Source organism: Pyrgilauda ruficollis, unplaced genomic scaffold, assembly GCF_017590135.1.
Source record: "Pyrgilauda ruficollis isolate IOZ18807 unplaced genomic scaffold, ASM1759013v1 scaffold5, whole genome shotgun sequence".
NCBI classification, from domain to species: domain Eukaryota; kingdom Metazoa; phylum Chordata; class Aves; order Passeriformes; family Passeridae; genus Pyrgilauda; species Pyrgilauda ruficollis.
In genome coordinates, this window is record NW_024526599.1 from 8,954,642 (window position 1) to 8,982,137 (window position 27,496).

Below are 27,496 nucleotides of genomic sequence, written 5' to 3' on the forward strand. Positions count from 1 at the left end.
CTACACTGTAAATGCCTTCCCAGCTTCAGTATGCCTTATTCCATAACAGTGTGTTATGTCCAGTTTGATCTGTCTTGTTATCAATTCTTGTTTTCTTTGCCATTTGTCAGTGGAACTAAGAGAAGTCACACAGTGAATAAGCTTCTTCTTTTTATTATTTTAATGGTGATAAAATAATTTAACATTTTTTCTGTTACATTTTATATATAGTGACTTCTTCAGGTCTCTCGTTGTACCTTGAAAAATCATTTGCCTGAATCCCTTATGAACCTGTTCCAGCCTGTCAGTATTCTGTTGAGAGAGCATACATGAAAGCTGAACTGTTCTGCTAATGGCCTACTAAGTTTGTTTGCCAAGTGAAATATCTACTGTTCTTTTGTACCATTTGTCTGCTAAAATAGCTTACACTTCTGGATCCACAATGTTGCCCTGAAAATCATGTTTGCCTGGTTGTTCACCATTCTGCTAATTCCGTGTTGCATTGATAAGTGGGCCATTAGCAATTTTTCTCATTTCTGTCCAGCTGCATCCCTAATGAACCCTGGCCTTTTTCCCAGCCCTCTCCCTTGTTGTTTTCCATTGCTTGCCAACTTGATAAGATACTGAGCAGGTTCTGTTTGATCCATGTGCCTAATATTTCCCTGATGAGGTGGAAGAGGTATGAACAGCGAAAGGGTGGCCTCTCAGTTGTCAGTCAAGGCATGCTCTGCTTCTTGGCTGCTGTTAAACCAAGCTGTTGATTTTTAGGCTGTATGCCATGCAAACTCACAATCCTTTTGGGGAGTTTGTGTTTTCTCGGCTACATCTGCTTCCTATAATGTGATATATATTCTTCACAGGTACATGCACCTGTGTGTGCCTGTTCTGAATGTATGAGTTTTCTAAAATGCACCCAAGTTAGCTGTTAACTCTTGGTTTTGACAGTTGTGGTTTCAGTTTAGCAAGAGGTCCAGGTCACTCTGCATTTAGGACTTGTCTCTCTCATTTTTACACAGTTACTGTAGCCCCATGTTAAATGCTGATTTTTTCCTAAATGTTTCTCTATATTTTTCTAGTTGAAAAATAGTTATATAGCGTTAAGCAAAGAGATGACTTCCAAGAAAATAGATGCAGATGAATGATAATTCTTTGTAATTAATTGTGCCTTCTTTTGCCCAAAGGCCATTTTAATCAACTTAATATGAATGATTCTGACTAATAGTTGTAATACAAAGATAACGGCTTCAATTGTATATAGAAGAAACATTTAGTTTCTGACATAAAAGTGTGATATAGCTACCAAATTAAAGACAAAGTTAATTCATTCCTCTCTCTTTTATTAAGCTAGAGATTTAGAAGTATTAGAGTAATTATTTTTATCTTTGAGTGTAAAGTTTTGCTGATAAGTTGACTCCAGCTGGCATCATGCCTTTCTCTAAAAGTCCACTTATCTTCATTTCTTTGCTAGTAATTTTAAGCTGTCTGTATCTTGCTGTACAGTAAGACTTCAATCCTTTTTTATATTATTGTTAGTATTATTAGTATTAGTATTGAAGGATGCTATCAGTTAAATGCTCATACAGAATTTTATTGCGTGGTAGGAATTCCAGTGATACTATCACAAAATTTTACTCTCTGGCTTGATGTATTTTAAACGCTTAGAGCAGGAATGGTCTCTACATTTGTATTTGTGGTATTGGTTTATGAAAATTGAGGGTAGCGCTAACTTATTTTTCAAAAAATAGGTCTAAAACCTAATAGGTCAGCTTCAAATTGAAAGACTCACAGAAAAAGTTTTCAGTAGAAACAGTGAAAGAAATGTACTGTTTTCAAGGTGGCTCTTGATAAGTTATAGGAAGGTTCATGCAATAGTTGGTGTGCCAGCAGGGATCTGAATTTAGTAGCTCAACCAGCTGCATGTTTCTGTTAACAGAAAGTGAATTTCAAAGTGAAATATTTTTATTGTATTTCTAAGTACTATGTCGTTAAAACAGTGAACTTCTGGATATTCCATGAAAATTTTGATAGACTATATGGTTGAACTTTTATTTTGGACCCTATTATACAGGGAAACTGAGAGTAACATGGAAAGGAGAATAAAAGATGTATTGTTCATGAACTAGGTTATAATATTTTATAATTTCTATTTCTACTCACTCATTGTTTATGTTTTACAATTTAAATAAAAGAAAATTTCAATACTACAGATTAACCAAAAATAGTGACTTTTAGTTCTATATTTGAAACATAGAGAATGGGAAAAATCCATTTACTAAATGGAAAGCAATGTAATCATTAGAAAGAAAGGTTATTTTCATACTCCCATGCTGGAACTGATATTCTCTTCCAAACTTGAAAATACCATATTTGTTGATCTAGTGACAATAGTCAGGCAGATGATGTTTTTGTGGTGGCACATGAAGCTTTGCTGGGACTGGGGGCTATGGGTCTCTTTAAAGAGCACCAGTGCGGTTCTTCAGGAGAGAGAGATGCTGTGCAAAGCCTGCCAGGTGGGGATGGGCTGGTTGTCACCATCAGCTAGGCAGTATTAAGCACTGCTCTTTGTTCAGCACAGGCTGGGGAACCAGCAATGGCTGTTAAATTTTGCCTTTCAGATTTTTTGTTAGTACTGAAAGATCACGGTAGAGTTAGCAGAGTGCCTTATTTCCTTGAGGTGTTTGTCTCATTTTGTCAAGAGAACTTATTTCAGTGCAAATCCAATAAATACTTCTTCAGATATCACAGATTGACAAAAATAGCTGGGATCAATCAAGTAACTCAGGCATAGAACTGGGAATAGAAGTATTGGTTTTAGTAACTCGGAAGCTTTTTGGTGTTTTCTTCCAAATGGACTGAACTGTTGCAGGTGGAGTAGCACTGATATGCGTTTTCTAAGTTCTCCTTTTAATCTCCTAAGATCCATAATCCATAGATTTTTAATTTACTATGTTTTCTCAAGATTTATAGGAACCTTGCAATCCTTTCTATGCAGTCTTGAGCTCTAAGGTTCTAGCTCGCTTTCTCTAGGTCACAGAAATGTCAAGTACCATTTGTCGAAGCCAAACAAGCATTCAGAAAAAAATCCAACCCCCAAATCCCTCCTGCCAATTTCAGCTCTGATGCCTTAAGTTGCAGAATGCTTTCCTGTCCTGACAGATGTTCCTCCCATGTTTTATGAAAACAAATGAAGTCATTTTAGCACATGAAGATGTCTTCTGTTCTCAACCTTTGTGTTAGGTCATTTACTGCTCTCTGAAGTGTCCCTTGTGCATTCATGATTTTCTAACACATTCCTCAAAGTTAAAAGCTTTTGGGATGCCACAAAGACAGTTTTCTGGTATATGCACAATCCAAAGCTGTACTTCTTACTTTTGTCTGCCATGAAAAAAACAATTAAGTCCTGTTAGTACAGGATTTTTCTTTTTGCTTTTTTCAACTATGTCTTGTAGATTACATGACAATTTTCTGTCTATCCCCATTCTGCCTTATATCTCTTTTTGGTATTTTTTAGTTCTAAGATTAATATGTCAGTCCTTCAGTTGAAAATGAGCATGATATTTCTAAAAGATTCTGGTGATATATTTCTACTGATTGTACTAAAAAGCTGACTATTTTTAAATATAGTTCTTTTTTTCTTGTTCAGGTATAGAAAGAAATGTACTTTCAGAACTAGTGCAAGAGTAATTTATAAATCATAAATGTCACTCATTTTCACAGTAGTGAAGGTCCTTCTAGTTGACACTTTTATAGATTAGTTTTTATATGCCATTTGGATGATTTGTCCACATGAGTGTATTTATACCAGTAATAGTCATGTTATGGTAATTTTTTTTTTTTTTGTTTTTGGGATTTGAGTTTTTGGGAATATCTAGTAACTGAATAACTTACGATTTTCACAAGAGGGCTGTGATAATACAGCTCTCTAATAACTGAAACAGTATTCATGCTACCAATCCACAATCTGAACATTTGTCTTCCTAAAAGAGCTTCCAACAGATCAGTTTTGATAAAATGACAGTCTGTGGATATTTTAGCTCTGAACAGAAAATTTAAAGTATTCATTTCCAAACATAGGGAATGACCCAGGATCATTTACCTGAAATCTTATCTGTCCCAAAATACTCTGTATTGTTTGAGCACTCTCATATTCAAAGACCAATGCCATAAAGAGCTCTGCTTTAGAGCACAGGCTCAGCAAATCCTTCTGTTTCGTTCTTTATTAGGAATGCTATTTTCAGTTACTCTTGTATTAACTTGGGGAAACACAACATGTATGTGTACTGGCACAATTTGTACGTGAGAAACGTGGACATGGAGGATTACGATTTACAGAGCAGAATTCATATGAGAAGAGATAGCTGGTAGAAGAAAGCATGTTTTTTATGCCTGGCTTTTTTTTTTCCTCCCACACATGGAACACCAGTCTCTCAAATATTTACAGGAGTATGCCTTTTGATAATATAGGATTTGTCTCCAGAGTTAAAAGAAGAATCCAAGAGTTAAATGAAAATCGTTTTTAAACACAGTTATAATACATGTGGTCCGCTTAAGAGCTAAGTGATGCAGTAGCATGTTTTCTGACTGCTCTTTACTTGGTCAAGTGCTTTTCCTTGTTTTTCTACACATTCATGTTTATTTCTGAATTGTTTGGTATGAAAGTATAAAAGATTAAAGAAAGAAGATCACCTGGGTGTTAAAGAACCTACTACAGTTCTCCATTTCTAAAATGTTAATAGTCAAGGAAATTTGAAATATTAGACCCTTAATGCCATAGGCTAAACAGCAGTCCTCTGAAAAGGTTAATATTTAATTTGGCATATTTGCTCTGAATGTTAGCTATATTAAATATTTGTGTTTTCTCTGAGCTTGAAAGAAGCTTAGTATTTTCAGCATCTTGTGTAATTCCTATTTTCAGAGATATATTAAGAGGTTATTTAAGGTCACCACTGTGTTGCTGTCAAAAGACACAGCTCTCATAGCCAGCAGACCATGCTAGCCCAGGGTGAGCTGGCTAGAAACATCATGTTTGGCTCATGTACTTTGTTTCAGCTGCTGAATTGTACTGAAAGACATCTGAAAATACTCTGAGAATAATTTAGGCAGTAACATCTTTATTAATTAAGAAACAAATCCATTTAAAAAAATTAAATACTTAGTATCTGTCTTCTCTGTATTCATGCAAACAGCAACTGCAATTAAGGCTGTTGTAGCTGAAAGGGAAGAAGCAGTGTCTGCGAGTGGGATGGCAAATGGACCCTGGTACGCTGTTCCTGTTAACATATGGGCTGCTATTAGAAAGGAGCAGAAGAAATCTGGTGGTGTGCAGTACATAAGGAGCTGCAGTGGCTTAATGAAGGCAAGAAGAATAATTGACATGGAGAACAAGTCAGGATCTGTTATTTGAATTGGCCCTTTGGTGTTTCAGTTTGACATGCAAGCTAAAATGCCCTATACAATGAAGATCAGCAGGAGGCTGACTTATGGAAATAGAAAGCCTAACCAAGATATAACTGTTTGCTTTCTTTTAAAATTTGTGACATTCTTGAACCTTCACATAGCTACCATTTTACACCACAGAATAGTCTGTATTTAAATTCATGGGACTCAGGTGTTTCTCACCATAGGATTGATTTTAATCTTATTTTGCTTGTGATGCATCAGCCTGATAATCAGCTGCAAACAAGTAGGAAACTGTAAGTCCTTATGAAAATCCCACTGCAAATTTGCACAATTTAACCTAATCAATTTGTGGCAGCCTGGGGGTGGCAATAGTGGTTGCAGCCTCACAAGTCTAGGGATAAATACAGTCTTGCAAAGAAATTATAGGCACAGGAGAAAGCTGAAGTTGTGTATTTTTTTTTTGTCCTCTCCCCTGCCTCCCCCGCATGAGTTCTGTGGATGACACTTGAATTACCACCGTGCCAAAAACTAGGAAATGAGTAAGTGTGGACTCAGTGCCATAATTCTCTTCAGAACGGGGCGGGGATTCTGCTGTCTTGCAGCACAGTACTTGCAAAAGGCTAATACTCTTTACTGGTTAGAAACAGGGATTTAAAAAAGTTTTTAGCAGTTATGTTGGATAGTGCTTTTCAAGAGCAAACAAATAAATCCAAAGATGAAATGAGGATCATTGTTTCCATCAAGAGGCAAAATATTACAATGATGGAATAAGTTCTGTCTCAAGTATTCTCATGGCCAAAATTGCTCAGAATAATAATCTATGTAAGAATCAGATACATCGAATATTAAATTCTACTTAATAACTTGTTATTAGGCATTGGACAACATCAATACTTTTCCACTGTACGTTTACTGTCACTTCACTAACTCTAAGGGTAATTTTTCACTTTCTCTTTTACTTGCTGTGTCCAAAAAATAATCAGCAGCTGTACAGAGTCTCCATGGGAAAATAAAACTCAACCACTTAAATTACAAATCTGGGGGGAGGGAGAGGGAGGAAACAGTATTCAGAGGCAAGCAAGGAAAATAGTGGTGATGCATGAGACTCATCATTTCTATTTTAAACGATTACATGAATTGGATGATACAGAGTTAAGGACTCAGGCTTCAACTTTTTAGCTTTATTGATTAAAATTTGTACTCTGCTAAGAAATAAATGTGGTAGGAGACAGCTACTGAATATGAAGACAGAAATGTAGAATTGCCTTGGTCCAATACCCAGAACTGACTGTATTAAGCACTGGATCACTGCCAAAAAAAGCAGCATTAAGAGCTATTTAGTCTCTTTCCTTGTCTTTTTCACAGAGCCAAGTCACAGAATGATGTGCTAAAATATGAGATGGAATGACTTAAGTGAGGTTCATGACAAAAATGATGGAAACAGGAAGCTGCAGCTGATAATGAAAATCACTTCTGAAACCTATAATAGGGGTTTATTTATATACAGTTAAATAATTCTCCATGTTTAAATATAAGATGATGCAAATGGAGCAATATTTATTTCATGTGGTATGATGACAACCTTGATCCTGAATGCCAGATAATCCCTTAGATATGCACTTTCCTTTCTGTGCCATTTGGCTTTCTGTATAAATCTTTGGTTGCATTTAATGATTATTCAGGATTTCTGTTTTTGAGGTACTACTTTAGCCTACTTGGGATTTTATGTCTTTGAGAAAATGAACATTTTTTTCAATTCCCACAGATGGGGAAAAGGTACAGAAGGGGAGGATTTCTACATATATCAGTGGTGCTTTATTGTAACATTATTGTGATGTGCTTCTTATGTTCTAATGACAAGTTATAAAGAAAGTGTTGCTGTGGCTTCTTATTGTCATAGCAGAACAAAATTACTAGGGGAGTTCTCTCCCTGATTACTGAGTTCCTTATTCCATTCTACTCCGTAGTAACAACCTGTAACACCAGAGGAAAGATGTTATGGTTGTGGAATTTCTTGAAGACTGGTATTGCCAGAGCCAGATAGCTTATCTAAGAAGTTATTCCTTTTTAGATTTTTTTAAAATTATGTTTCCTTTCCCCAGATTGCTGCTGCTGCTCCCCCCTCAGGGTTGCTGTGCAGTGCTTGTGCTCTGCTGGCTTTGGCCATGATTGTGCTGTTCTTGTACCAGGATTCTTTCGGGGGAACCATTCATATCTGACTTGCCTGGGTGTTGTGGAAGAAGAAAGCATCCAGGGAAATATGCTTATAAAGGTGTATGACAGGAAACTACTACTCTCCTGTAGTGTATATAAATTTAATCCTTCATTTTATCAGAAACCATAATTTTTTGCATAATTTTGTAATTTTCTGTCACTGAAAGGCTGGGATGGTAAATCTGATTTGTCTATTTATGTATAAATGTTTTATTAATTTTGTTCTTAATCTTTGAAAGGGATTTTATTCTCTGAAATCCTTACAATTCATTCCATAGAATGATTTGGAAGTTACCTTTTTTCTAAAGTCTGCAGGTTGGAAAAGCATAGAAAAGATTTTACCTCTATCTTTTTAGCTACTTAAATTAATCTTTTGACTTGTGCCATGCATTATCTGTTAGCTTGTAATTCACTTGGTTTGGTGCTGATACTCTGTTGTCTTGGTGTTTGAATGAAAATGTCTAAGACATGAATCTTTGGGGAGGCCTTGTAGCAGCTGCTGTGTCTGTTTCAGACCTAACAGCTGTTTCATGTAGGTGGCACACTCAGACTGACAACTTTCTTTCCATCAAGGACTTTTCTCCATTCATCTATATGTGGCTTATTTCTCAAGTTATCCATTTTCCTATTCTCTAAGTAACTGAAATAATTAAAACCTGATCTTAGTTTCAGCAGAAATTAGAGTTTTTTCTTTCCAGTCTTAAAGTTTGAGTTTTCAATATTTTAAAAAAAGATTTCACTTTAAGAGTGATAATTTTGCCTCATAGTCCTTTTTTTTTTTTTTTTTTTTTTTTTTTTTTTGTCCTATTGTAAGAAAGCATAGCCATATAATTAATTTTGTAGATCTTGACTCTAAGGCTATCCAGGGTAATGGAGTTTCAAAGTAACATGAAGGTGAACATTATAGCATCATAGTGGTGACACAGGATGATCTGGGGTAATTATGACTGTTGTGATAATATAGATCTGAATTTGCCCCCTGGTGTATTTTTCTAGCCTCCTTAATAAAGCTAGCTATAGCAGGCGAAGTCAGTGTCTGGGAACAGCAAAAAAGCCCTTCATGACCTGTCAGCCTTCTTTTCCTGAGCCAGAAATCACAGTCAGTTATCACTAAATAGATGTTCAGCTAATATTGCTGCAATGGTTTCTGCTAGGGGTGATGAGCAACTTTCCCAGGAAGATGGAGAATTGTTTTCTCCACTCTGCTGTTCAGTGGCAGAAGGAGTAACAGGACCAGGAAATGATTTCTTGCATGTGGTGTCAGATAAAGCAGTTCAGCTTTTGCTGTGGTAACAAACATTATCTGTGATTGCCCTATATTTTTGGCACTCATGGATCTTACCAAGAGTCACTGGTTTCTTGCTATGGCTTTCCTTTCAAAGTGGTCAATAACTGCTCTGAAGAAAGCCTTGTGTTTCAATGTATTTTTTATTAAGCTCCAAACTGTTTCTGCATACTAAAACCTTGAAATAGTAGAAAATTATAATAAGACATATTAATAGTAGAATGGATAAGTGGGTCTCCTTGAGATGATTTCTCTGTAGCTTCATTTTGCCAATATCTGGCCTGAGGCAGTTATGAGTGCTGAAGAAAGTTCTCTATGTAGCTGCTTGTTTTGCCAACAGTGCAGGCACCTTTACTGTTTGCGGAGCAGGGTCCTCTGTGTCCAGTTCAGTGGTTAACTCATTATATGAGGAATCTATTTTACCAGCTACAAAGCATGTGTGATGTTCATGATGATCTTGCACAAAAAAAGAAAATAGTTACTGAAAGTCAGGAAGCTTGCCAGGTTGAGCAGCTTAACCAAAACCAAAATCTTTCACAGAGTAGCTGTTGCAATATTGAAGAGCCTCCTCAAAACACACTGCAGTAAGTTTAGGAGTAAACCTAAGATTGCAACTTCTGTCAGAATTGTCTTTGCTTTTTTGAAGTTTTTATTTTTATTTCACTAATTTTAAAGAAATATGAAATTGTCACTAAAAAACAAAGCAGAAGGAAATTGGAATTGAAAAAAAAGTCACTATTTTGAAATTAAGAACAAAATAAAAACTGGAATTTGCTCAGAGTAAATGAATATCTGTAAACTGAGTTTTATCTGTGCCATGAAGATGCATATTTAGCAAATTAGTGTCCCCTTTCAAAAAGATCAAGCTCTACAAGTGTCTCTTTTGGTAAGTGAAGGTTCTACTCGGATAAAGGATGTCACAGTTATTCCATTTTCCTCACGAATATTGCTCTATATCAGGTGTTTCCTGCTTTGAAAAAATCAGGACGTGCCGCAGTGCTGCGTGCCTCTCACCCCATGGCCCTCCTGCCCTGTGATGTGACGGCCGTGCTCCTGGAAAGGCTATCTGGAACAAGTTGACTCTGTAGGATGGTGGATGGCTTTCCAGCAATTTCTCTTCTCCTGCCTTTGGCTCTACAGCTTTGTGTCCCCAGTCAGGTCCTTCCTGGTTGTTTTTCTGCCCTAGTCAGGTCAGTTGGTAGTCCCTTCCTGGAAATAGTGTGGAGTGGCTGTAGTGAAATGCTGCATACTTCAGATGGGGCTCTGTAAGTGTAACTTGGGAGCAGCAATGGGGAGTTAGTTCCCTGTTAGTTGCCCTGTCTTGTTTTAATGATTTCTAAGAAAAGTATATTGTACCTGAATATCCCAATAGGGATGTTGCCTTGCCAACATCTTACCTATAAATGTGAACACATGGTCAAAGGAAGGAAGCCAAAAGTGTTGTGCATGGGGAACACTGGGATGATGTCTAGGGGTGGATGACATGAGACATTGGTGACTTGCAGGTAATGCTGTCAACATGGAAATAGTGTCATAAAAGATTCTAGTAAATTGCATTAAAATTAGTTCTTCTGAGGCTACGTCACTACCACATAGAAGCTAGCTGATTTCTGGATAGCTTTGTGTGTCCATGTGAGCTGTTGTCAAGGGATGCCACATTCAAAAGTATGGAGGAATGAACTTCTAACTGGTGTACAGTCTGGAGATGTTTAAAGTATTCAGTCGTCATTGTTTTCTTTTCTGATAGAAGTGGAAATGATACATTGCTTAGGGAAAATTATTTTCTCATTGTTTGAAAAATAGAATTGGTGTGAGCGTTGATGAACTTGCTATTTTATATCATTTATGTGAAAACATGGAAGCAGCCTGCAGAGGTGTTACATCCCTTTTCAGCTGTGCCTATGTAAGATTTTTCAAGTATATAAGTTATTTCAGTATATATCTGTTATTTCTTTGACAATTGCTTAGAGTTGTGCAGATTTGGAAATACTGCATGCTGAAAATAATGAAATAAGTAATTTTTGATGTGTCTTTGAAAATAGGCTACCTTGGTCTTCTATTTCATGCTGTTAAAGTTTCACTTAACTTCCCTTTTCTGTCATATTTTTGTCCAATAAAAAGGCAAATTGATTTGGATTATTATTTAACACTTGATTAAATTAACTTTCTCTTGAAAGTTTTGTGGACTCTGTATGGCAACATGGGAATTTATTGCACAGTTACAACTGAAGTAACACTTCTGATGAACAATGATAGAAAGAGTTCAGGGTGTGGTGTGCAGTGTTATGCTCATAGTTGTACACAAGATCTTTTGCTGTTTATTTGCCCTGTCTTGTTCTCAGTTTGATAATTTCTAAAAAATAGTGTGTTGCACCTGAAAGTCTTGGAAAGACTGAAATAATTTGAAGACAATGGTAATAGAGAATAAGGTTAGTTGCAGTAGTGTATGTTGCTGTCCTTGAAATGAGGTAAAATTGCCTTTACTTACTTAGCTTTAATCTTTCCATTTTCTATTCAGATTTAGAGGCAGTTATGTAAGTTGTGAACGGATTGTATGGAATAGAGTGACTCACCAAGACAGAACACAGTGCTCATAGCTGTGTTGTTACAGGGAAGTGCTCAATGACTCAGCTATAGAAGAGTCTGCTAATTAGAACTGCTGTGCATGTGGATTTAGATGAATATCTGCCCTGAAGCTGTCCAGCACACTTTCTGGCACCTCCTACTGCATGAATTACTGGGCTGGCTTTGCCTTGTGTTGGGCATATCACCATTAAGAATGTTAAAAGAGCTCTTCAGATTTCCTTGTTATGCTTTGTAGTTTTCTATTTCCTTAATATTTTTTGTTATCCATTCTTAGCAGCTTCTGCAATGAGATGAAGCACAAACTCTTTGTGCTTTGCCCTCCCAGTAGCATACCAAAATTTGAGGCTTTGCTTTTGAAATGTCTTCTAGTATTGCCTTAATCCTTTCATGGGTATCTTTTCAGTATAGGAGTAATCCCCCTGTCAAAATTCTGTGTCTGCTCAGAGGACAAGATCACAGCTTACATCTCACTTTGGGAAGGTCTCAGTTGAACATGTTTCTAGCCTGAGGAGTCGTCAGACCAAATCAGGTCCTGGGAATGGTTTCTGGGTGCTGTTGGTCTCTGCTGGGTAGCTGAGTGTTCCCAACCTACCTCAGGGTCAAGTTGGTTTTCTTCGGACGTGCTGCTGTGCTGTAGGGACAAACACTAGCAATCCCAACTTACTTGCATTTTATATTGTTACTAATATTGGTATGAATGCTAGCAGGAATATATTTTATTAAAAAATGGCTGCTTATGATTTGAGTTTTAAAAAGCAAAATTGTAGGAGGAATTATGATGAAGTTTGAAATAGATAATTTTGTTATTGCAATTATAAGAACATACTCTTTTCTATATTTTGTAGACTTACATGGTAATTTATTCAAATCCTAGAATAAGCCATCCTATGTGTATTGCAGCCCTATGTACTTAGCAAATAATTTCTTTCTTCCAGACATGTTGAAAGATGTTTTTATTGTCACTGTATATGCTTGTTGACTCATACCATGTGTAAACATAAAATAGTTCAAATAAACATAAACATAAAATAGTTCAAATACATTTTTTGAAAATTATACAACCTACTTATTTTCCTGTTTGTTTTGTGCTTGTGAGGTAATTGGCTACAGGTTGCAAACTTGGCTGATTTCGTGGCAGTGTTTTGTCTTTATAAGACCTTTTAGAAGGGGCTGTTTAACTGAGAGCTTTTGAGTTGTGTGAAAGCAGAACTGCATCTGCTGGTTAAGTGTCTTCTCTATTTTAACAGCTGCACAGAAATCCTTCTCCACTGTTACAGAAAAACATGCCTTTACTGCATAACCAGGTTTTGTCCACCTTTCAGAAACAGATGTGTGTATTTTCTCTGTTGAATTTGTTTAGGTGCATCATGTTGTGGCCATATAAAACATATGAAAGTAGAAAACAAAAACTACCTGGCATGAAATCTGGTATGATAGAGTATTGTCTTTAACAAGTATTGGACAAAAAGGTCCATTTTCTTTTTTTCTTAAGAACCTTTATATAATAAAGTCTATTTGAAATAGTTTTTCTCTGCAATTAATACTGTCTCAGATATTCAACAGATATTTCTTAAGTTCATTGGCAGTCTTGCATTTTCAAAATCAACAAAAAAGCTATCTCTAATATCAAGTTTTTGTGATCACTGAATAAATAGGTAGGATAAGAGATAATATGACACAGCCTTAAATAAGTAGAGGTACATTAAGTTCTGTTCAGATCACTTTAAAAGTTTTTCTATCCATTTGTTTTAGTTTTGTTTCCTTGCCTAGTCAATTGATTATCAGATTCTTAATTTTGTAGACGAAACATATGAATTAAATATGTGTGAAAAATGAGTGAACAGCTGAACTGATAAAGTCTGTCAGAAGTTCCTTAGAGGGAGCTACTAAAGCTCTTAATCCTAACATGCTCTTAGCAAAGCCTTTAACATCATGCCTTGCATACCCAAACAATCCTCTGCTTGCTTTCTGTAACATTAACATTGGTTTGTGACATGATGAAGTGTATGGAGTGACTTCTTCAGATGGTTTCAGGCCATAAAAACTTTAAGGCAGGAGATAAAACTGTGGTCTTCTCTTTTTACAAAGTATTTTGACACTTAAACTGGCATTCCCAAAAATTAAAGGATAATTTTAATAGTTATGGGGGATAATTTTTAAACCTTTTTGACAATTCTGTTGGGGCTGTGCTTTAGGCTTTGAAGGGGCAGAATTAATGTTCAGTGCAGGCCTTTAATTGGAAAAAAGGTGAAATTTTAGAAAACAGTTTTCAGCTCCCTTTTTGTCTCAGTTGATTATTGCTTGGACTACATTGAAATTACAGAACATCCAGTTGACTGTTGTTTCTTTTGCTAGGTAAAGTTAAATTAATTCAAAAGATCAGACATGTAGTTCAGTAGAAATAAAGTAACACTTATTAAATTGTTGCTAAAGTCAGATGAGATAATTTTATCAAGGTTTCTGTGTTTTGGCATGTTTATTGCATTCTGCAAAACAGAATTGCCTTGAGTAAAATGAGCCAGTGGTCTGAAGAAATTTCCAAACTTTCCACTGTATTTTAATCAAATAATCTTATCTATTTCTAATGTTAGTGGTTACTCATATTTCTTTAGTATGCCAGAGAATGTGGCTGCTATTGGTCACATACTTTACTTGTTTATGCTTATGTGACACTTGCATCAGGACTTATTATTAGATTACTGTGGTTATATTATTGGTAAACTCAACCTGGTCCTTGGTTGCTAATCAAAAACTAGCTAATGCTCCAGATGTTTAACAAAAATAGCTTTCTTTTCCTTTTAAGGCAACAAAGTTGCTACACACTGCCTAAACACTAAGGTATATTTTACATATGTACATACAAATTCCATACTTTTATGTCAGACAAATTCACACAAATTAGTATTTCTATCTGTATTTTCATCTTTAAGTAAATGTTACCACAATGAAGTGGTGAAAGTGATAGAGATGCATCACCAGACTAGGTGATGCATCACTAGGGCAGACATTTTCCAGTTTTTTCCCACTCTGTTGTTAGTAGGAAGTTTGATTTGCCTTGGGTTTTCCTATTCATACATCAGTATTACACACAGAAACCAGTAATTTCTGCTAATGCATTTCTGTCAGTGGGCTCTCTTTTGCATCATCCACTGTTAATTTGGAATCTTCCTTTTGTTAACTCTCAATATCACCAGGAAACAAAAATGGCCTTGCTGCTAAGCTGTAGCACTTCATTGAGTTTGGTGTGGGCAATCTGTGTGACTTCTGCTGGGGCACCTTGTGTCTCTATAGACAGAAATGTTAATAGTTTCTTCCTTTTACAACTTTGTTCTGCTTGTTCAAGTTTGCAATCTGACCTTGTGCTTATACAGAGGTCCCTATTATGAATGGCATTCAAGAGAAAACTCCAGAAGATGTTTATAAAAGTAAATAACATTTAGCTCAACCAGATGGAGACTACTGACTTTCTTCTTTCACTGTTCAAAACTCTGATAGCTTGAGATTTTTTTTTTTCCTAGAGCTTAAGGGAAAAGACACACAAACATCTTGAGCTGTCCCTGGCTTTGTGTCTTGATGGATGTGATGGTAAAACCATCCCTGGTGAGAACAGGTTAGCTAGAGGAATAATGTCCTCAGTGTGTCCAACATGAGCATGAGAACAGTGATCCTTGAGAGGATAGTATTCCACAATGTGCTGGACTGAACAGTTTCAGTAATTGTCTCAAGTGCTTGTGGTTTCCAGAACCATTATATTGTGAAAAAAAAATATGTTCGTGGAGATATTAATATTTAGAGGAGACATAAAATGTTGGTTGTCTTTTGAATTGAAAAGGTTCATTTTTAATTTCACTAATCATTTCATTATTAACACAGTGTAGATGATCTGGGGGTGTTTTAAAGGTATTTTACAAGGCAAGCTAAAGGAATATTCAACACAATTTCTGATCATTGCCTTTTGTTCAGGAAAAATCATGTAAGTTGGAGGAGGCAGTACAATATCTTGGAGTTATTTAAAAATACCTATATTTTACATAAAAACTCTTTTTAAGGGGATTTAATTCAACACCAATGAATGTGAGCATCATATTCTGAGAAATGGGTAACTTTTGCAGCAACGTGAAACTACTTTGATGAGTGGTCTTTAAAGTGTAATATAAAAACAGATGAAGAAGAATACAATTAACAGTAATGTTTAGGATCAGTTTGAATGGAGGAAGATTAGAGAGGTTGATTTGGTAACAGCTGGACTTTGGACTAGGCTTTATTTGAGTGGAAGTGAAGAAAGTTTTCTGTAGTGCTGTGTAACAAACAACCAAGCAGTTATTGATGTTTCCCTTGATGGGGGAAAGAAGGAAAGGAGTTGAAGATGAAATAAGATTGAATCCAGGGGTTTTGTGACTCTGAGGGAACAGGAAAAGGAGGAATTTGGATAATGATGATAAACACCTGCTTTCAGCTCCTGTTAATTGGTACATGCTCTGTTGACTTAATTCCCAGCAGTTGAGAATATGGCTGTTGAGTTCAGTTTTAATGCTAAGTTTAAATTGGCAGGGAGATCTCAGGAGAAAATCTCAGCAAAAATAGGTGGAGATGAAAGTTTGAGGTTATATATCCTGAATTTCTAGAAGTGGGATTGTATCATGGTCCACTGAGTTGTAGAGGCAGCTTAGGGAAGGTGAGTTACCTATGAAAAAGTGAAAAAGAAAAAAACCTAAAAGAAAAAACAAAGAGAGAAGAAGAAATCCACCAAAAAGGCCAAAGGAAGGTTAAAAAGAGATTGGACCTTTGGAAAGTAAAGAATTTGAAAGCATCCTAATTGTGAAATTAACTATAAAAGGAAAGCATAGAAATAAACTGAGGGGAAAATAAAAAATAAAGGGTTTTTCTTTTCTCAGCTTAACAGAAAACAGATTTAATTATCTGAGCAAAACATAATGTAATATAAAGCAACTGAAACATAATAAAAACTCCTTCAAATAATTGCTATTTTTAGAAAGATGTTAGGAAACATAAAGGTTCTTTTTCTCAGAAATGTATCTATTTTACTTTATAGTTCAAATATTAACATCTCAGGGTCTTTTCTGCTTTGTTGTATTTACATAGAGAAAACTACATGCTACAAGAATATTATGAATGAATATAGATTTAAGTTACTGCATTTAGGTAATTTACAAAGAAACCAAATAGACTAAGATATATTTTATTGGAATAATATTGGGAATTTTTCTTGGTAGTTTTCTTTTTTTCTTCATATAAAAATATCGATCAGTAAGGAAATATATCTGATGTAAATATATGTTTGTCCTATACTTGCCCAAAGGTTATAATCATGGAATTATATTCTTCAGATTGGATTTATTGTCCAAATAATTCTTTAATTAAATTGAGCTCTTTTTTATTTAAAGCTGTCTTTTGGGGAGATATTGCCTTAGATGATGAAGACTTAAAAATCTTTCAAATTGACAGGACGATTGACCTCACGCAGCACTCCAACGAAAGACTTGGCCATAACACAGGTATGCTATTTCAAACTTGTTTTAATTTATTTTTCCTGTTAGTTAATTTTGTGCAGCAGGCAGTCTGTGTTTTAAATGTGGAAAGTCAGTATAATGTCTTGGATAACATTAGTTTACACTTAGAAAAGTTATTAAACAAAAACTATAGATTCACATTACGGAAAAGAGAAGCAAAACATTTAATTTTATTCCAGCATTTCTGTTTAAAAATGTCTTGTTGAATTGAGGAGCAGAAACTGGTAGGAAGATTAGAGTCTACTCTGCAGGTGGTCATGTGGGAAAGGAAATTGTACAAAGCTTTGATTTCATCACTGAAAGTTCCTGATAGCAGAGCCCAAACACACTATGGAGAACATATGTGGTATCCTGGAGGCAAAATTGGAAGCTTGGCATTGCAACCCCTCTTTTTGCTTTTTTTTTTTACTGTTTCATCCAGTTCTGTACCCAGACCTAGAGGAAACACTAGAATGTGTTAGTCATCCTTGCTAGATATGCCTTGTCTAAAAAGCCAACTATTTATTTGACATGTTAATGCACATTTCTATGCTATTGTTAACATACAATGCATTAGCACCAGAAGCTGCAATCTGATTAACAGAGGCAGCTGGGTATTCAGACAGATAGATAAAGAGATTTTTTTTAATGTGTAAATGTCTGTTTGCAAGAGAGAAAACATAATCCATGCCTAAATGGATGTCTGTCTAATGTCTAAAAATATTTATGCTTTCAGGCTGTGATTTGTAAATAGATAACTGAGAATTTGTAAACTTTCAGGTTATGATACAACAAAAGCCAACTTACTGAGAAAAAGTCTGGAAAAAATATTACTAGAAAATGTAAAAATTTATTACTGAAATTTGTTTTCTGTTAAGCATGTTTTATGTGTGCCTGAACTGAGCTACCATAACTTATTCCTGATACGTGGAAAAAAGGTTTCAGACCAAAGAAGCAATTTTGAATTTAAGCTTTCAGTATTGATATATTTTAAAATATTTTTATTCATTCTAGGTAGATGCTGTGATTAAGAGTATTTTAATGACAACTTGAAAATTTATTTTATCTCCTTCTACATCCACTTGTTTTTCCAAAACAGGAAAACTTTTGATCATATCTAGATCTGGACTGGATCTTAAAATGTTAATAGAATTAGTGGTGTCTCTGCTCTCCTCTCCTCCAAACAAATAGTTTTAATTGCCTTTGAAGATAACTCAGGCACTAGTTTTGTTGAAAAAATGTAGGACAACATTGGTCATTTCCCCTTAAAGTGGATCCAGTCAAGTGATTTCTTTGGCTTGCTGACTCCTGCTTCTTTTTGCTTTTCTACTTTTTCTTTTTAACTGCAAAGTTCCTATTATTTTTTCATTTCCACACAAAAATATGCATTTCTAGGTGTTTTTAAAATTATATTTAGTTTTCTAATACTTAGTTTTTTCTTTCTCACGTGTTTTGTGATATGCACATTATTTTTTCTTGTGGATGGTATCCTATTCAGGACATTGAACCACCCTGTTAAGTATTGCTAATGCATTTGCACCAGTTTTTTCTACCTTTATTGCACAACAAGAGTCAATGCAATTGTGATGATCAGTGGGACTAAACTTTGGAGAACAAACTCTAAGTTAATGACTTCATAACAGCTCTCAGTGAGCCCTCAACACTCTTGAATTTTCCAAAAAGAGCATTAGAGAAGTCAATTGTACACTTCACATATGCAATTTATTTTTCTAAATTTACAACATTCTTGATGTGTAAACTAGGAATTGTGTGCTCATCTCCCCTAATTCCAAAAGAGCAAATTGCCAACTAGCTCATTAGTATCAGGTAGCAACTGGAAAAGGAATAAAAGCGATGCTAGATATCTGTGATCTAGAAAACTAAATTTATTCTTAGTTACAGACACAATGGCAATGAATTGTAAGCTTGATTTCTGAACACTTTCTGTTGTAGGTTGTCACAGACTAAAGGTGACATCAGGTAGAAGGATTAGGTACTTGGTTGTAAACCATCAAGATGAAGTGGCAGAGTCACAGTTGTTATTGCAACTCTAATTAAAATCCTGAGGCTCACAGGCTGCGTTTCACATTATGTGACTGCTCCTTTCCATGAGGATTATCTGCCTGTATTTGCAGGGTCAGATAATCTGTGAGCTTCTTGGAGTATGGCTCTGTCATTTTATTTTTCATTTTGTACAATTTCATTTTGTAAAATGCATTATCACTGTAAACAGAAAAGACCAATAAAGCTGATAACATTTATGTGTATAGTTTTATAAGTCCAAACTGCCAAAAGTGTCCTCCTTATCCTGCTTGAATTATGAGAAGATGCAGCAAATAGGAATTAAAACTTTTTTAGTCTATATGGTTTGGCAAGGCTGCATGTTAGACAGCGTAGAGGCAGCTTAGTTAAGTGAGAGACTTTTCCTTTGGTTTTTTCACTAAATGAAATACACAGACTGCAGTAAGACAGAAGAGTGTTTTGGGGTTTCTTTTCCCCCTATAAATATAGTGTAACACTTAAGTAGCTAATGGATTCTTTAGGTGTTTTCTGTTGTGTTTGACAGTTGGTGCTTATAATGATTTTTTAAATATTTATTTGGAATGGTTAGCTATAAGCCTTATTTTATAAGATGAATGTGAACATGAGAGACAATTACAGTAATGATGATCAATGTTCTATCCTCTGCACTTCATATTATAGTTACCCTGTAACTTGTTGGAGAGGAATGTGTTGGTCTATTACCTCATCTATTTAAAATGTTTTTAAAAATTTGGGAAATTTTTCTCAAGGGAGCCAGCAACTATGTGACAGCATAATGCAAATAATTAGGCACGTTGTTATTCACTGAGCAGCCACACACTCACTTGCCTTATATGGAATTTTCTCATCTGTAATATTAATTTAAGTTGCTGTTTAAAAAAAATATTTTCTGCATAGATATTGCAAATTTTTATAGAAATTTGGGAAAGGGCTTTTTAGTGGTGTTGGAGGTATCAATGGTCTGGTTTTTCTATATATTTACTTTTTCAGTTGTTCAAGCAGTTTAGGAACTCTCTTGTCCTATAACAAGCAGTGACTTGTAAAATACAACTTACTGCTAACCTGTAAAATCACAAAACTTTCAGAACAATTCTGAATTGTTTAATTGACTCATGTAGTGTAGTCAGTGTTATTGCTTCTGGTTTACTGGAAAAGCCACTTGTAGCTGCAAAAGGTTCATGTGTGAAAGGGTTATGTAGCAAACCCAGATGCAGTAAACCCAAAAATGTATTTTATTTCTGTAAATGGCATGGTAAATGTTAAAATAAACTACTATATAAATAAACTTCCTATCTTAGGCTTTCATTGACATATATACCTGCCAGGTCTTACTGCAATATACACCAGCATGTGATGTTTCAAAGCCTTAAAAGTACATTGACATCTCTATTTGCATGCTAGCAAAGAAAAACAAATATTTCATGGCAAAATCAACCATATTAAGTTTTGCTGGGTTGGTTTGTTTGTTTGTTTTCTGATGAAACTTTGGCTGTTTGGTTTTTCTCCTTCCCCTCCCTTGAAATGAGAAAATTTTGGAATGCATTCAGGAAATTTCTTTGAGAGTAACCCTTTTAACTGTCAATCAATATGGCTCTGAGGATGTCAAGGTCACCAGAAAGAAAAAAGCTCCAAATAATAATTAGATGATGTAATTGTCATGACTTGCCTGAATAACAGAGACATGTTGGCTTACATTCATGGAATGCATATTAGAAAAATTTTCAGCTAATCATGTGTTTTTATTGCATTGTCAAGGGTACTTGAAATGTCTTTATGGAAATTATCGATGAATATGAAGCTTCCTTTAGGATGCCTCTCCAGGCAAATACGGTTCCTGTATGTGTAAAATTCCACAGTTTTAACTTTTGAAAATGCCTTTCTTTTCTTTCCTTCTCTTTTTAAAGGTGGCTTTGGAGAGCATGGAATGTCAAAAAAACGCAGTGCCCTCTATCAGCTTATAGAGAGGATAAGAAGATTCGGCTCTGGTATTTCCACTGTTTAAATTAGCAACTTGCTTGATGTGATAGTGTATCATGAACATTAATGATGATAGTACTTTAACACTTTAAAACCTTTCCGTATTACTATTGGCATAAACAAATTATAAAATTAGAGCAAGAATAGTAATGACAAGATTAGCTCTTTTTGCCATTTTCTTAGAGTTCTTCTTCCAGCATGAAATCTGAAAGCTAAAACACATAGTTTTTAAATGTCATATTAAAAATTGCTTAACTTTGTTTTATGACTGTGTTCACAGTTGTGGGCTTAACTATTGTCAATACAGTGTCTTTTCACTGCAAGTAGACTATGCTGTAAAGCTGCTAATTTAGTTTGTTTCCTACTTTTTTCTGGCTCCAGGTGGGGTATTCTGATGATTCATGCTGTGAAGCATTTGTGGTGTGTTGAGCTGAACAAGCATATTTTTATATTAATCATACTCTTGTCAGTATGAATGTAGTTAAATTGAGCAGCACATAGAAGTGGAATCCCCCCTTACTCTGTCTCAGTTTACAGTCTATATTTGATGCAAGAAGACATGACTTTAATGTTGTGTGAAACCTCACTTCAAAAAGGAAATTATGTGCAACTCCATTGTAATTGCACCACATTGTGTTAATCAGAGCATGGTAACCGCCTTTGCAGAGGTGCTTTGATACATAATCTTCATTCTTTAAAGGAGAATTAAAATTTTAGTATTGCATAAATTCTTGTCATCTTTTGGGTGCAGTTTGGAATAAATTTCTTGCTTAGACCGCTAAAGAGCACCAATAAAAATAATTTGTAATGTTAAAACATCTAAACAAACATGTGATATGGTTCGGTAATGACTGCATACTAAATGTAAAAATAGTTTTTGGTAAAGAGTCTGCCTATACTGTAGACACTTTGTGTGTAATTTGTCGTGTAATTCTCATTTACATGCCCATTTAATTACAAAATGAGTCATTTGCTTTACCTGTTTATGGTTGTATTTTGTTTGAACCCTGGAATTTTCTGTATAATTCCTGGTACAATTCAAGTTACATTTTGGTTGTCACAAAGGCAGGCTTTTCTTCCCAAGTATGAGAGCTTCCTCCCTGCCTTGTGCTGTAGCTTCTTCCTTGTCTTCCTATTGCTGCTCTCTCAGCCTTGGGGCTACGCCAACATTCCTTACCATGACTCTGCCCTGGAATCCTCCCTGATTCTGACATGGTCATTAACACTTAAGTGCAGCTGGTACCACAGGGGATTCTCACAGAGGGAAAATGTAATCTTCCACCAGGAATAAGACAAAAGGCTTCAACTGCACTGAGTAGGATTTGTTAGCCATTTTTTGAGGGATCCATTTCGATCAACTGGCCAGATCTACAAACTAACTTTTAAATTGTTCAGCACCTGTTCTGGTGTGCAAGTCCTTGTCTAACTACCCTTTTCCTTTTCTGTTCTCACAGCAGGTTTCAGCTGATTTAGAAAGATTTGCCTGTAATGGGGTGAATGGTAGTAGTATCCCTGAAAATGGTAGACATTTTTTTCTCTTGTAAAGAAATTCCAGCCATGAGTAAAACCTACCCATGGGGTTCCAAATGTTAGTTTATGAAAAATGTATGATTTCTTACTGTCCACTGCTCTAAAGATGGTCATTGTACTTGCTTTATCCAGATCATACAATAAAAATTAAAGGGATAGTGAATGCCTTGATTAGTTTGAGTCTGTCAAAAGTCTGACATTCTTTCCTGGAAAAATCCTAATTTATTTAAAAAAAACAGACCAAAAAAAAACCAGAGAAAATTAAATGCAAAAAAACACTACCAAAACCACAGGGAGTGTGATTTCTTAAATATTTTTATTAAATGAGAAAATTTAGTTGCACTTACGCAATGCACATTCCAGTTGATAAACATATGTGCAAGATTGTTACTCTAGATGTATTAAAAAAAAAGAAAGATTCAGACTTCATGTCTTTCTCTATGTAATAATAGATTGTCACATAACAGCCATGTCCTAGTTTGAAAGGGTATAAAGAAATCTGAGTTTGACCGGCTAGAAAAGAATTGCTCTCCTTTTTCATGTGTGTGTGTGTGATCTCATTCAGTGTTTTAATTATCATTGCAGGTTTTGAGCAAAATAATACATATAAAGGAAGAACTACTGTAAAATTCTCAGGAAAAAATGAGAAAAACCGATTTCCCAGAGCTGCTACATCACGAACAGAAAGAATATGGCCAGGTGGTGTCATTCCATATGTAATAGGTGGAAATTTCACTGGTAAGCTTTGTGCTTTGTGTGAAAGGAGAAAAGATAATTTTTAAAAATTGCCTTCCTTTTTTTTTAATTTTTAAAAGTGAAGTCATGCTATGGAAGTCAGTAGAAGGGTTTCTGTTGGAACAGGCCTGAAGTACATTTGTTTTGAAAATATTAGTCATACTTAATTGTTTTCAAAGGCAAACTACATAATAAAAATGTATAGCAACATTTTAGAGAGGGAAAGCTCTGTTTCTTTACCTAATATTTCTTGTTGCACATTTGTTTCCGTGAGCCTAAGTAATGGAATGTCAAGGAATTTTTTTTTATGCAGTATATTTAGCACAAGAATATCTTTGATTTAACTGGTGTGACATGTATTCTTCTAAACTGATTTCACTTAACAAACTGACTCAAACTGAGGAATGACAAAACACACTCAAAATGTGTTTTGTCATTCCTCAATTTGGTTTTCAGATGGGTACACACAGACACTGTATATGACAAAAGAAAGACTGGCTGCCCTACATACAAAATTCTTAGCAGAAAACTGTAAAGAAAGTTAAAACATTAGTTATCCTTGAAAAATGTAAATAGATCAATATCAGTGTGGATGTATTAAAATTTAAATTTAATGAAAGATAATTAATTATTAATAATAGATAATATATAAAATAAAGATAATTAATAATTAATTAATAATTAATAATGAATTTAAAGATAATTTAAAACAAAAACAGAGCAAGGAAAGCAAAGAGATAATGGAAAATATATGAAATAGCATCTTATCTATTGTATATGATAATACAGGGAACCAAAAGAAACATGCAAATGCTCACACATTGTATATGGAGAAGCCAGAGTGATTCCTTTCAAACTGACAGCTACAGTCAGGCTTTCAGTTTGGGTATTTACATAGTACTGTGCCAAATGTGACCTTTGCTTTAGGATTACTGTCTTCTGAAATAACTGTAGTAAACTAAATGAAAGGACCATATTAAAGATTTTACCTTTTTCATAATGAAAGATAAATTCTAAAGCTTAGAAAAAACATCTTAAAGATAAAAGAAAAGGGCAAGACGGGACAGAATGACCTTTATTTTTTAGAATCTGATGTGATTTCAACTTGTTATTTCTACAAAGTTTCAGGTTTTGTTGTCTGTAAGTTTTAAAAAGGTTACATTTTTTGTTTAATTATCCTATGTTTTAACCTGCAAGGTGAGTGTATTTCTGCTAGCACATTCTTGCCAAATAATATTCTTCGTGGATTTTCAGCTCAAAACCAATACAGATATATTCTCACATGTTGCCTCCATGTCACTAAACCTTGTCTTTTGTCACAAAATGAAATTACATTGCTCTGCTCTCTGAAGTTGTGTTCTGTGCTGAGAGTTGGCCTGGGTGATTGTGTATCTAGGGGATAGTTCTGACCTTTTCTGAATGTATTTCTCATTTTAAAATAAAATATCTAGGTCTACTTTTACCAAATTCTGAATTTCCTGCTTTTGTTGGATCATTTGTTTTCTGAGAGATTTTGATGCAAAGAAGGGGAGACTGGTCCCTGTTCACTACATCCTTATTTTAATCAAAAGTTTTTAGCAGTATGCCTATTCGCACAGCTTAGATTAAACTGGTGTCCAGACTTGAAGGCTGTAGCATTTTTTAATTTTTTTTTCTTTCTACCAGATAGATAGCTATGATGTAAAGTTAATCAATTGTGCTTGTTCTTTTTCTTTCTGTGTTTTTTTTTTTTTTCCTCCCCCAATGTGGTTCACTTGATAGTTTCATCTGGGAAATTGCTTAGTGAATGTTGTGCTGATGCAGGCACATAAGCAACGCTGTATTTCTTCTGCTGTCTTCCTCTGGTGTAACATAGTCATGATCTTTATTGCAGGTTTTATATTTACTGGGGTGTGTCAGGCAGTGTTAGCCCCCTTGCAGGCACATCTGTTGTGATGAACTGATGGCCTGAGCGTCCCTTTAGCTGGAATCTTGCCATACATAGGACTACTGGGACACACAGGGCTTCATGATTCACTGACTACTTCCAGGCCCATATTCCATGTATTGGTTGTAAGAAGGAAGGTGCAGTCAGGAGAACGCGTGCTTTCATCTGCTGCGATTGCTGTTGCAGGCACGCAGCGCGCCATGTTCAAGCAGGCTATGCGGCACTGGGAGAAGTACACCTGCGTCACCTTCATCGAGCGCAGCGACGAGGAGAGCTACATTGTCTTCACCTACAGACCCTGTGGGTAAGTGTGCACCTGTGGGAACACACAGTGCTGCTCTCAGCCTTTGGCTCTCAGCCACATCTGTCAGCTTTGCACTCATAAGGGAGTATGAACTTCACAGGAAAATCAATACTTACTGCATTTCAATGATGCACGTGTTCTGCCTGGCTTTTAAGTTCATTGAAACAAGTATATGTGGTAACTTTGTCAAGTTGCACCTCTTTGGTCTATTTCTAGATAAATTTGTCTTAATATATACATACATTATAGATATAGGACTTATTTTTTGCTTTCTGTCATGCTTCCAATATTCATATGTGTTGTACTAAAGGTGTTTCAGGTTTATCATTCTTAGCTTTCTCCATGTCACATATTTACTGCTGAATTAAATATGGACATCTACCCCACATCCCTTTTCCAGTTAAATTGTTGTTTGTTGTAATTTTAACTCTCATATTGCTAGACTATCCTTGCCCAGATTTGTTTAATCACCAAATTTATGGCCATTTTGCAGATTCCTTCTTCTGGGTCACTGATATGTAAAAGTGAACAGAACAGGTTTTATTGCTCAGGAGTGCCGCTTTCCATTAATCACCGTGTTCCATCTAACAGATATTACTGCTCACAAATGCCTCTGTCAGCTATATTTGCTATTTATTCCACTCAGAATTCTTAATTTTATATGGCGCTTAGTAAACTTCCTGAGTGCACCATGTTCATTTCCCAAGAAGAGTGCACACTGCCTGTGGAAATTCTGTACTTCTGACAGTCACCTCCTGTTTGAGCTGTAGGCTCTGCAGTGACCAGCTCTCTATCTTACTGGCTTCCTGATCATTGAGCCCTTTGCATGTCTACTTTTGAATCATAATAGGATAGGGTAGTGAAAAAAGGTTTTGGGACCTACTTGTGTTGTAGGAATGATCCTGGATGTATTTAATTTATAGCCTCTGAAATTACATGTAGAATTATCTGTTTGAAGCACCCATTGTATTTTTCTTAAGGTATAGGACAGCAGAATAAAATCTACTCCTAGGCTACTTTTGAAAGTATGGAAAAGCATTGCCTTTGCCCCTGAAATTCTCTTAGCCTCAGATCCTTTCAGCAGGAGAGCTTATTCTGTGGTTTCCTGTCATGTTCTTGTGGCACTGTAGGTTTGCTGTAGACCTCCCTTAGAAACAGTGCCAAATGAAATGGACTTTTGTTCTGAGCCATCATGGACATTATTTTAGTTAAAGACATCCCTGAGATAGGATTCACCTATTAAGTAAGATTCAGGGATACTGACACACAGCTGGAAGAAAAATGGAAAGCAGAGAATAATCACAATGGTTCCCTTGCACTCACAGAGGCAAAAAGCAATTTAACGAGAAGAGTGTGAAAAGTGTCAGTGTTTTCAGGCACTTCAGAAAGAGATCTATGGGGGTGTCTGCCAAATGTAAATCCTACAACTTCAAAATACTCAAAGCCAAATGACAAAAAATCTCTCCAGCCCAAGAACTGTTCCCTAGGCTGCTTGATGTTTCATGAGATCAAATCACTTCAGGGGAAGGCGGGATTATAACCACCTTTAACCAGAAGTTTGGAATATACTCAGCATCCACCCCCAAAATCTATATTACTCTTTGTCATTAATGTTGTTTAATTGAAGGGTAATTTGCAAAATACAAATAATTTACCAGGTCTGTAACAAGTTTAAAATAAAATCAAAGAAGAGTGTGGCTATGAAAAGTCCATAATTGATGAAATAAAGCCAGGCCAAACAGAAGGGACAGCTGAATGATTTTTCTGGGGACCCACAAGTTGTTTCAGGAAGACCCAGATAAATAGGACTTAGGTTCTCTGGGTGAGCAGGAACTGTGCACTACCCAGCAGCATCCAGTGCTGACGCAGGATTTTCCACGGAAAGAGCCCAGACCGAAGTGACACCAAACCAACTGCAAACACTTTCTGCTGCATGGCCAGTCGCATTGAAACTGATCTTCAGTTCTTTCCCATGGCACCCTGCTGTGTTGGTTTGTTAGCACATT

The 27,496-nt window shown here is 35.6% G+C and overlaps 1 protein-coding gene across 1 annotated transcript in view; it reads left to right on the plus strand.

The window, feature by feature from the left end:
* TLL1 (tolloid like 1) overlaps positions 1 to 27,496 on the plus strand; it is a 124,478-nt gene that overhangs the window by 36,803 nt on the left and 60,179 nt on the right. The window contains exons 2-5 of the mRNA XM_041479907.1: positions 16,870 to 16,980; positions 20,922 to 21,002; positions 23,110 to 23,262; positions 25,373 to 25,490. Of these exons, the coding sequence (XP_041335841.1) occupies positions 16,870 to 16,980; positions 20,922 to 21,002; positions 23,110 to 23,262; positions 25,373 to 25,490 (463 nt within the window). The remainder of the gene's footprint in view (positions 1 to 16,869; positions 16,981 to 20,921; positions 21,003 to 23,109; positions 23,263 to 25,372; positions 25,491 to 27,496) is intronic.